We start from the raw sequence: 12,033 nt of genomic DNA, 5'->3' as shown, positions 1-12,033 counted from the left end.
AAACTTGTTCAAAATGGCATTATTAAGTGAAGGTAGCCAGTGAAAAGAGCAAAAATAAAGTTCCAGACGTCTGCACAAAACGGTCATAATTGGTGTTCAAGACGAACAGGCAGCTGACAAAAATTAAAGGCAGGCTGCTTAAAAAAAGGTACAGCATGAAATATTTACCAAGCCCAAGGTGATGCATAAACCAGCAGGAACCACCCATATGTCACAATGTGCCAATAGTCATTGTTTTAAAATGGTCGGTACATTCTGAGGCAAGGCACTGCAAAATATCGTTGGTTGTGAGGCATTTTCACAATAAAAAAAGGGGGTGCATCCTGCATGAAGGGAGTCATGAGGCAGACAAGATGTGTATTCCTGAAGAAACAGGAAAATTAGGAAAAAAACACACCTTAAGGGAAGCGCGGGACCCGCTACTTGTAATCAGTCGCGGAGCTTCCACAAAATGGCGGCGGACATCGAGTGAGAGACGCTATGCTGAAAAGTCAAGGAATGCGGCACTTGAAAGGTCCGGAAAAGGAGGTATTGGAATCCGCAGGCATTCCGACGTGTTTTGCCAAACTGCAGGGTCCGAGTAGAGACGAGACTACGCAGTTAGCTGTCAGCAAGCATCCCGGTTCGGCGGACCTCCTCGATCATGCGGCCATCTTGAGTGGCATCGAGACCACGCCCCCCTCAAACGTTTATCTCTAATAATCCCATAAAATGTTATTATCACTGGTCTTGAGTTGCGGTGTCTGTGTTTAAATGTACAAACCGAGGTTGAGGCATTGCTAAGTGGCAACCCTTCCTGAGTTTTTCTGGTACTGGAGAAGTCTCCGTATAATAGCCATATTGTATTGTGCAAAGTGAATGAATCCTGACTGGATTGACTAGAATAAATCACTGATGAAGTCCTTTTGTGTTGTGCTACCTAACCTGCCCGTTAGAGGCTAGCCTGGGGTTCCTGCACAGAACGCTGTTGCAGGAGCTCTTGCGGGGTGCTAGTCAGCCTCATACGGGTGCCATCCAGGGGCCAGACAGCAGGACCCAGGCAACAGACTAAAGATATGGACATTTGAGGCAATGCGTGAGAGGAGTTGAGCACTAAAGAGTTTCTGTCTAGGGACAGTGGACTAAGAGTGTTGGAGCTGTATTACGTGCCATACATGTACTCCACTAACTAAACATCTAATTAAGAAGGTTATTTGCTTCTTTTACAAGAGAATGCTGAATTTCATTTGTTGATAACTGCGTAGTCTGTAGCATGAAATCAGATTTGCATGTAGCTGATTCATTTGTTCATCTGTTTTGGTTTGTGGAATGAATAAATTGGAATGCTCGGGCACGAAAATCAAATCTATGTATTCTACTCTAATAAGATTCTCTTTTTCTTTTTTGTTAGGGTTGTAACCCAGCCCGTGATATGGAGGGCAGTTGGTCAAGAACTGGAGGTGTTAATGGATTGACAATGAAGTCGCAGCTCCAAGTCACAGGTGAGTGGTCCTAGCGAAGAGTATAAGTGTAAGCATTAGGTTCTCCTAGTCACATGAACAAGTATGACAATACAACGCATGTTAGGAAGTTACCCAGAAATGCAGAACGTGGAGGCCCCTCTTGGAATGATAACTTGTTCATGCAACCTAATGAGAGCTTGCTTTATGAATGCAGTCAGTGAAACTGCTTGACCTTGCTGTTTATTTTAAAAATACAGAAACTCAAACAGTAGTAAGAAGTGTACTATCATTCCCAGATATCAAACAAGCAGAGACTCAATTGAAAACTGAAACTTAATTAACCATTGAGAGCTTTTCTGATTGCACAAAACATAACATTAATTTTTAGTCCTCGGTTTTCTCATTATGTAACTGAATTCATGTTAAAAATGACGTTGGGGGGTGTGGCCGAGACAGCGATGTGAGCAGACGTGTCTCGAGCGAGCTCCGTCGCCCGCTGCTCTATCAAGCCTGATTCAGCGTAGTTTCGGGGGGCATCTGCTCCTGGGGACCCCCTGCGCACTGCCGACCCTGCTGGCGATCCTTTCTGGCGGCGAACCGAGGCTGTGTGAGCACACGCGGTCGCAGCGCTTAGTTCCGAGGCCCCTGTGATCGGCCGGTGGCCGCCATCTTACAGCGGGGCCTGCTGCCAAGACGTCTGGTCCGGCTCCCACGGAGGGGACTGACACTGCGGTCCGGGTGAGGCTCCGGAGCACCCCTGATCCCTCCTGCGGCTCCATCCCATCAGCGGAACCTGCCTGACGCCAGCCAAGACGCGTCGAAGCTGCCGGGGCCGGGCTGCCACCAGTGGGGCACACAGCAGCGGCCTGGGCGCCGCATCTACGCGAGCCCCCGGCTTTGGCGGGAACACCAGGCCCGGTCCGGAGGGGTCGCCGGAGGCCCCCTGCCCACGAGCCCTGGACACGGCTCCCTCGCCCATCGTTGGATCCATCCGGTGAGCTGCAGCGCGCCGCCCCCCCTCCCCCCCCAACCATTTCCCGGAGGGGCCCGGCGATAGTGGGGCCCGACCGCGGGTCTGCCCGCCATCTTCCCCCCACGTACAGGCGACCCCTACCTGAGCGCTCCCTGCTGCCCTGGACAGCGGTCTGGGGGGGCGGCCCGACGCTGCTTGTTGGCGAGACTTGCGCCTTGGAGGGCCCCAGCTCTGCAGACCTCATCCCCTGACCGCCTCCCCGCTACAGCCCGGCCCTGTCGGCCTGGTGCACTACGGACTAGACGGCCCTGCTGTGAATATACCAGGACACCGGGGGCCCCCACTATCTTCTCCCCCTGACTCCGGACCACTTGCTGCTGAGATGCCCGGGGGAACCCTCTTGGACACTCCTCCGCCGCCGCCGCGGGGCCAGCTGGGCGCCGCGCCGGGAGTGGATCCTGACCCGGGCGGGACCGGGAGACTGCGCTACACCACGTACCATCGGAGGCCCTCCGACTGTAGGCCCCAGGCCTGGCCTGCACGCTACCTTGCTCTTCCTGGCTGCGCAGCCTGCCCCCGCTCCAGCGGCCCCTTCACATCTTGGACTACTACTGGCCTACTACTGCTTGAGTGTGCCCCGCGTTCTGTCAGCGGACAGCTCCGGCTCCGGACTCGTGAGGGCCGAGGCGCGCACCGCCATCTCTTGCCTCGTGGTCCTGAGCCTCTGACTGTGGGACCCGGGCGGCTGGATCACGGGGGCACCCGCGGCCTCCCCCGGATTATCCCTCACCACCGACCAGGGGTTGTGCGCAGTGTCTGACCCAGCCTCCCGCTGCCTTTTGGCACCCTGAGTGGACCATGACCCGCGGCAAGGGGAACAAGCCGGACCCCCCGCCCACGACGACCAGAGGGGCATCGGTGGCTTCCATGTGGGGCAAGGCGGGCTCGCCATCATCCTCCGGGGGCCCCCCACCAGCATCGGGGGGGAAACCCCCACCACCAGCCGACTCTCCGCCAGTGACGCAGGCCTTCATGTCTTCCTTCATGGCCGATCTAAAGACTGAGATTGGGTTCCTCAGGACGGAGGTCCACACATGCGTCAAAGAACTACGCAGGGAAGTCACCGACCTTGGCGACCGGGTCGACGGCCTAGAGAAAACGGTCGACTCCCGCACCGAAGACCTGGAACAGATCTGGCAGAGAGTGGCGACCCTTGAGGAGCAACATATCCAGCTCCAGATCAAGCAGGAAGACCTGGAAAACAGGGGACGCCGCAATAACCTCCGCATACGGGGCGTGCCACTCGGAGAAGAGGGGACTAATACCATGGCCTACGTGGCCCTACTCCTGCAAGCGGTGTGGGGCGAGGAAGACGCCCCCCCCGCCGCGCTCGACCGCGCACACCGAGTCTTTGGAGCGGGGGGAAAAGCGGGCCTCCTGCCCGACATCGTCACCAGACTCCATTACTTCACTGAGAAGGAGGCCATTTTGAAAGCGGCTAGGGACAACCCGGACTTGCAGTATGAGGGCCACAAGATCCAGATTTTTCAGGACTTAGCCCCCACCACACTCCATAGACGGAAGGTCTTCCGCCCGATCACAGAGAGACTCCGGACCCTCAACATCTCGTACCAGTGGGGCCATCCTTTTGCTCTTATCTTCAGGTGGGAGGGCAAGCGCAGGGCACTCAGGTCCTATCGAGAAGCGGCACAACTGCTGGGCATGCCGGAATCCCCGGACCACAGTCCAGCTCGCCCTCCCCACTCTGGGACGGCCCCTTCACGTCCAGAATGGTCCACTGTGCGCAAACGTCGACGATCCCCTCCGGTGGACGCACTCAATACCTCGCAGGCCAAGCAGGACATCATCGCACACATCCGCTCCCTTGAGGGCGACCGCGAGGAGCAGGCCTCCCAACCTATCGCTTCTGGCTCTGAGGGTGGGGATCGCCCCTCGACTCCGGAAGGCCACTGACCATCACTATTGTGACTCAAGCTGCCCTGAACACACGCCTGCCCTCTGGACACTTTGATCTATCCTCTTGTGCCAGGGTGACCTAACCCCACTGTTCTTGGGGGTGGGGCCCCCCCCTCTCACTAACGGGGGTCAGAGGGAATGGACGATACCCTTTGCCTCTACCAGGACATGTGCCACACCACTAAACCCCAGCGCCCTGTAGGCGCCTGAATGGACCGTGTGGACCCCACGGATCGACACACCCCCGGACTACCTTGAGGCAGCGGGGTGAACGGACTCTGAGACGACTTGCTTTCATTTCACCTACCCAGATCTCCGCTCCCTCCCTTTGTCCCGTAGGAAGTGACATTCCTGAGTTCATCCAAACCCTCGGGTAGAGGATGTCCGGTACCTGGGACATTGTACACTGGCCCTGTTGGCCTGTTTTGGTTCTGTTTCTTCTCTGCGCCTTTTCTCTTTTTTCTCTCTTTCCTCTTCCTACTTCTCTCTTACACTGCCCTCTCATACCACTCTCTTCCCGCGCTTGCGGAGGGGCGGCGTGGTGGGACCTGCGGGGGTTGACGCGCTTGAGGCGAGGCGAGGCTGCTGTTGTCCTCTCTGCGGGGGGGTCTGCTAAGCTGGGTCTTGCGCGACTCCACTCCCCCTTGGCGCTATGACAGCGAACATCCCTACACCCCTGAAGGTCCTCTCCCTCAACGTCAAAGGGCTCAACTCCCCCAACAAACGGAAGCAGATATGGCGCTACCTCCTACACCACTCCCCTGACATTATCCTCCTCCAGGAGACGCACCTTCTCAGGGGGGACATTAAGCGCATGGCACACCCTAGATACCCCACACAGTTCTGGGCATCCTCTGACACCAAGACAGCGGGGGTGGCAATCCTCTGCAGGGCTGGCATTAGGCGGGGATCCGTGAAACCCTTCAAAAGCGCTGACGGGCGGTTCCTCCGAGCCACGGTACAGATGGGCGGTGCACGGCTCACTCTAGGATGTGTGTATGCACCCAACCAGTCGCAGGACAAATACCTCCAGGCACTTCTGCGGGATCAGTTCCCATCGGGCGACACTAATGTGATCCTGGGCGGAGACTTCAATCTTGTTTGGGACCCAGAGTTAGATCGTGCGGGAGGCCCCTCTAATGGTGCTGGAGCAATGTCCTCTACCCTTAGAACGCAGCTTACCGATCTGGGCCTCGTGGACGTGTGGCGCTACCACAACCCGGGGACCCGAGACTACTCCTTCTATTCACACTCCCATCGGACATACTCCCGAATCGACTATCTCTTCACCTCCCTTGAATTGGCCCGTGACTCCTTAGCTGCCACTATATCCGACATTTCCCTGTCGGACCACGCTCACGTGGAACTTTTGCTTCAGGACCCCCTGGCCCGTGCCCCTCGTGAACGCAGATGGGTGCTCCCGCCGAGGATCCTTCGGGACCCGGACGACGTCGCCAGCATCCGTGACGCCATAGACTCGTATTTCGCCGTTAATGACACCCCTGACCTGCCCTTCCACACGATCTGGGACGCCTTCAAGGCCACCATTCGGGGCCACATCACCTCCCTGGCGGTGGCGCGAAGGAAGGAAGCGTTTAAGATGGAAACTGACCTGGCTGCCGAGATCAAACTGGCAGAGGCCCGGGACCGGGACTCCCCTTCGCGGGTGTCAAAGAGAACTCTCGCCAATCTCAGGGGGCAACTCCGCACCCTGCGCACCAACAAGGCGGAGCACTCCCTGCTAGCGCTCAAGCAACGATATTACGAGGGAGGGGACAAGGTTGGTCGCCTACTGGCCAGCAGACTTCGGGCACGTGCCGCTAGGGCCCACATCGCCAATGTCAAGCGGCAGGACGGCACCTGCGCCACCTCTGAGAAGGCCAAGCAGGCAGCGTTTGTCGATTACTACTCCTCGCTATATGCTGAGGAGCCCACGTCTGCGGAGGCGCGGGAGGCCATCCTCGCGGAATTCGAGGGGTCCCCACTGTCCCCGGCGTGTGCAGCCACGTTGGAGGGTCCTCTGCTGGAGGAGGAAATAACGGAAGCGGTCAAGGACCTCCCCGTGGGGAAAACCCCGGGTCCGGACGGCCTGCCGTTGGCCTTCTATCGCCTGTTCCTGTCCCAGCTCCGCCCGCATTTGCTGCGGCTCTACAGCTCCTTCTCCGGCGCTACTGGCCCGTCCCCTGATATGGGCCTGGCGGAAATTGCCCTGATCCCCAAGCCTGGAAAGGACCCCGACCTGTGTGCCTCCCATCGCCCCATAGCCCTCCTCAATACTGATCTCAAGATCTACACTAAGATCCTGGCCAAGCGGCTGGACCCACACATGCCGGGATTGGTGAACCCGGACCAGGTGGGCTTTATACAGGATCGCCAGGGAGCCGACAACGTCCGTAGGCTGGCGCACTTGGTGGGAAAGGTGCACCATTGGAAAATCCCGGCCTGCCTCCTCTCGCTGGACGCAGAGAAGGCCTTCGACCGGGTCGACTGGACCTTCCTACGGGCGGTCCTCAAGAAATTAGGTCTTGGCCCTCGCATGATCTCCAGGTGCATGGCCCCTTACCTCGGGCCGCAGGCCAGAATTCGGGTCAACGGCCAACTGACACCGCCACTTTCGATTCGCAGGGGCACGAGGCAGGGATGCCCGCTCTCGCCGCTCCTGTTTGCTCTAGCGGTTGAGCCGCTGGCGGAGCTGATTAGGCGCGCACCTGGCGTTCATGGTATCCCCCATGGGGGACGCACCAACAAGGTAGCGCTGTTCGCGGACGATCTGATTCTCACTCTCACGAACCCTCGGGTCTCCCTCCCAGCGGTGCACGAAGCCCTCTCACTGTTTGAGCAGGCGTCCGGCCTTAAAATTAACCACACCAAATCTTGGGCGCTAAACCTCACCATCCCCGAGGAGGAGGTCTCCTTCCTGAAGGGGGTCACGCCCTACCGTTGGGCGGATGACCACATTAAATACCTGGGTCTGGACCTCACGCCCCACCTCGACTCGTGGTCCTCCAGAAACTGGGCCTCTTGCCGCAAGGAAGTCTTGGCGGACCTGCGGAAATGGAAACCCTTGATGATATCCTGGCTGGGGCGGCTCAATGCGGTCAAGATGTCGGTCCTCCCCCGCATTCTCTGTTTTCCAGTGCCTCCCCACTCCGATCCCGATCCACTGCATCAGGAACCTCCAACGCGACCTCACGTCCTTCATATGGGGGGGCAAGCGACCCCGGTTCTCGCAGAAAGTCCTCATGGAACCGAGGGACAGGGGTGGCCTCGCCTGCCCGAATCTCCTCCACTACTACTGGGCGGCGCACCTCCGGTTCGTGATAGAATGGGGTGCACGCGAAAGCGACAAGCACTGGTTCCACATGGACCGGGTGGTCACGGGGCGCACCATATGGGACCTGCCTTGGTTACCGCGGGTGGCGCGTTCCAGAAGCGCATATATGGCAGTCCCCACGAAGACGGTTCTAGAAGTATGGGACCGAGTGGCGGTGTCCAAGGGTCTAACCACGTTCCCCTCGCCGCACACCCCCATTGCGGGTAACCCACACTTTCCCCCTGCTGCCCGGACCCGAGCTTTCGAGAGTTGGACACAAGGAGACTGCAGGGTTGCAGGAGATCTTTCTCGGTGGGTCGCCTAAATCGTGGCTGGACTGCAGAGAAGAATTCAGCCTCCCTTTAACCGCCGGCTTGCAATATGCGCAGCTGCGCCACTGGGTCTCGGGAGACGACATGTATCAGGCTGCTTCCAGGGCGTATACCCCATTTGAGAAGTTGGCACGCTCCCTCGGGGGACTGAAACGACTTATCTCCCAAATTTACAACATCCTGCAGCACCCCACCACCCCGCCCGCGCATCCCTACCAGAGGCAGTGGCAGGCGGCGACTGGCACTGAAATCACGCCATCCCAATGGACTCGGCTCTGGAATGACATCCCCAAATCCTACCGCAGCATCCCGCAGAGGGAAAACGCGTATAAGATGCTAACGCAATGGTACTACACCCCCCTGCGACTCAACAAAATGTTCCCCGCTTCCTCGCCGCTGTGTTGGAGGTGTGGCACTGCGACTGGTGACTTCGTACACATCTGGTGGTCGTGCCCCGCCCTGGCTGTCTTTTGGAAGGAGGTCCTTAGTCACATTAAGAAGGTGTTGGGTTTTCCCCTCCCTGAGGAGGTTTGCACACTCCTGCTGGGCATTCGACCCCCCACACTTAGAGCCCTCACGCGCAGCGACTGGATCCTCACCCTTCACATGTTAGGCGCTGCCAAGCAACTCATAGCTCTGTACTGGAAGCGGGCTGAGCCACCGCCGATAGCTTCCTGGTTCGTGCGCATTTGGCAGGTCCTGACCATGGAGCTGCTCAAGGCGCGGATACAATTGAGGGGGGTACGCTTCAAGGCGGTTTGGGAACCTCTTGTGCGCCACCTGTGCTCCATAAGCTACGCCCGCCACATGCCTCCCAGGCTCCACGCTCTGCAATTGTTCGAGGACGCCCTCGTCCCTGCTGATCCAAGCAGACTAGACCCCTAGTCGCCTCCCCCAGTGCTGGTTTGTTTTCTTTTTAAAATCTCCTATAGGCAACCGCAGGTACACCTCCCTGGCCCCTCTCCACCTCGCCACTGCTCACTCCTCTTCCGACTATTTCTTCTTTCCTGCTTGCCACTCTGGCTTCCGCCCCTCTTTGGGGCAGTTTGGTCCCTGTTGGGCCTTTGAAAATGTGACACCACTGCTTTCCTTCCCATACGCGCCTCCCCCGCAAAACGACACACTGCCACCATATGGCTACCTCTTGCTATGCTCTCCCTCAAGCCACGCGGCCGGCCCCCTCCGGGGGTTGTAGGCAGGGCGCTGTGTTAATGATTCCCCTGGTTAATTACACCTACTGGCTTTTCTCTGCGCGGCCGGCCCCGATAAGGGGTTGTAGGCTTATCGCTGTGTTCACAATAAAAACAGATTTGAACAAAAATGACGTTGGAAAAATCCATTTGGAATTTGCCTGCTCTAAATTTCTGCCCTTGTTATTTAGAATGAGACAAAGTCCTCCAGTCAAGCCATCTGAAGGATATGGGTTTGAAATCAGGAAGGGCAGACTAGCATTTTGTCTTTCAGAAGTTTTCTCATTATGTAACTGAATTCACGTTAAAAATGACGTTGGAAAAATCCATTTGGAATTTGCCTGTTCTAAATTCAAAATTTCTGCCCTTGTTATTTAGAATGAGACAAAGTCCTGCATTCAAACCATCAGAAGGATATGGGTTTGAAATCAGGAAGGGCAGACTAGCATTTTGTCTTTCAGAAGTTGAAAAAAATGAATGTTGTTGAGTTCTTAATTTGTAAACCATTGGGCATTTCAGTTTGTTTGCACACTATAAATGACAAATTGTATTACACTAATTATTATGAACTTTAGAAATTTAATAAACTGTGTTATAATTTGAGTTGGGACAAATTAAAGTTTTGGCTCCTTAATTTTGTTGCAGGCCACGTAATATTTGACGGAGGAAAGACATTTCACCTTTTGAGCAAGTAGCGGGGAAGGAATGGTTGCATATTTTGTTTATTCAGTATTTATTTTTGTGGAAACCGAACTCCATGGTGGGGAACAGTTGAGTGATTTATCGACCATATTTAATGCAGCAGAAGCATCTGAATCGTGTGGTGCTATACATAAGACAGAATGCTCTGTAGTGTGCAATGGGAACACACAATAAGTGCAGTTATGATAGTGATGGACAGGAGAATGATTCATTGGGATAATATTAGTTAGCCCACAGCTGATTTCTTTTGTTTTAATTACATGATTACGTGATGTTATACACATATGTCTTGATGCATTGGGAGACAGTTGCATTCACACAATTGTACACATTTTCGTCAAGCTCTAAAGCAGAGGTTAGGATGCAGGTTTTGTTACCATGTCAGCAACTTGGTTACTAGGCCTTATTTCCTCTTGTGATTTGGAACATTAGTTTCTTAATACACCCAGACTGTGGCACTCCATTTTCCTAAACCATCTTGGGCAAGGACCAACTTCTACTAACGTTTCCAGAAAGATCGCATGTGATAATTTTCTCCTCTTAGAAGATTCAATCGGGTTATTGGAAAAGCCCTTGTTCATCAAACTTCAGACTACCTAACATCCTCCCTTCTTTCAAATATGTAGGAAGACTGCCCCTCTCAAAAGTAATCCCTGCTTTGGAGACTGTGGTTTGAAATTTGGAGAAAAAAAAGCTAATAGTCATTCTTCCATCAAAGGCTCTACTAAAAGATTTAGTTTTTGAGCCCCTGGTTTGACAATAACTGCATTGTGCAAATGCGTTTTATTGGCTATTGCTGTGGTATAGCCAAACACGTTGGTTTGAGAAATGCTGTTCAAACAGTTTCAATACTGTGATACCTTTGATCAGATTAACAATAAATCAAATTTGGTATTTGCTTTCAGAACGCCCAAGTCTCACATTTTGTAAGGGTATTCGTTTTTTGGTTGCCCTTTCTAGGGCTACAAAATCCACCTTACTCTATATAAATCTGTAAACAATTCTTTCCACATAAATGCACATTCCTTGAAAGAGAAAAAGAATATGCGTGAAAGGCACATTTAAAATCATGTCCGTGAATATTCAAGGTAATAAAAAGACAGTTGCCCGATTGCACTGAGGCGTGACAAGTTTGTCACTGTTGGGATCAGAGGAGCTTACTAAAAAGCTAAGTTAGAAGTAAGAGGAATACTATTTCAGTTTTACTACGTAGATCACACTTTGGTGAAAACTCTTCATAATGAGTTATTACAGCTGTTCACAACAATAATTATAGCTTAAACTACTGGTACATGGAAGAAATCTATACAAATCATTCGGTGTGATGTAAAAAAGTCTTCTAATTCTAGTCTAAACTGTCAATGAAGATGGCATGGAATCACAACTTGAGAGACTGTTAAATGAAGAGGAAGCAATACCCATGAGTGATTAACAGTGTTATGTTTGTTTTTAATTTTAGAGTTTCCAAGAGCAGAATGTACTTATTTATAGAATACCATTACCTTGTGAATTCTTTTTTCCCCCCAATTTTTTTATTGTTTTAAAAAAAAATCAAATAAAAGATTTAATAATACAGCACAGGGAATATATCACACCATCTGTCACAGCCAAAGGATTTTCAAACAAAAGTATCTTTATCCTGTTGATAAGTTCACAAAATGAACACAGTTGAGCACCTGCGGTGCTATATTTCCATATCCAAACCAGTGTTATCCCCTATGAGAGTATTCCCACCACTTATCCTAAATCTAGGTATGCTTTTTGAGACAACCTCTCGCTGTGTGGACCAGCTCCTTATTTTGGCACAAACGTCCATATCTCGCATCCATCCACCCGCTGTGAGGAGCTCCATTAAAGCATCTCTGTTTAGAAATGCTTCTTTTGGCGATTAACCGACCCCTCCCAATGCCCTAATGCAGCATGATGCTCCCCACTCATCCACGAGCCCCAGTACTTCATCTTGGGGTCCAAGCTTATCCTATTATCCACCATGACCTCTATTATTTGTGCTGTTTTTTTGCCAATATTGTGCTATTACTGGCCATTCACATATTGCATGACAATATGTGCCCGTGGAGATTTTACATCTTGTATATAGAGGATC

The 12,033-nt window shown here is 53.3% G+C and overlaps 1 protein-coding gene across 3 annotated transcripts in view; it reads left to right on the top strand.

The window, feature by feature from the left end:
• ITCH (itchy E3 ubiquitin protein ligase) overlaps positions 1-12,033 on the top strand; it is a 1,274,207-nt gene that overhangs the window by 232,475 nt on the left and 1,029,699 nt on the right. For all 3 annotated transcript variants that reach the window (XM_086932290.1, XM_086932292.1, XM_086932291.1), the window contains one exon: positions 1,391-1,481. In XM_086932290.1, the coding sequence (XP_086788416.1) occupies positions 1,412-1,481 (70 nt within the window). In that variant the 5' untranslated portion in view covers positions 1,391-1,411. The remainder of the gene's footprint in view (positions 1-1,390; positions 1,482-12,033) is intronic.

The sequence above is a fragment of the Lissotriton vulgaris genome, chromosome 7 (assembly GCF_964263255.1).
Source record: "Lissotriton vulgaris chromosome 7, aLisVul1.2, whole genome shotgun sequence".
In the NCBI taxonomy this organism is placed as follows: domain Eukaryota; kingdom Metazoa; phylum Chordata; class Amphibia; order Caudata; family Salamandridae; genus Lissotriton; species Lissotriton vulgaris.
This window is presented reverse-complemented; position numbering and strand designations above follow the sequence as displayed.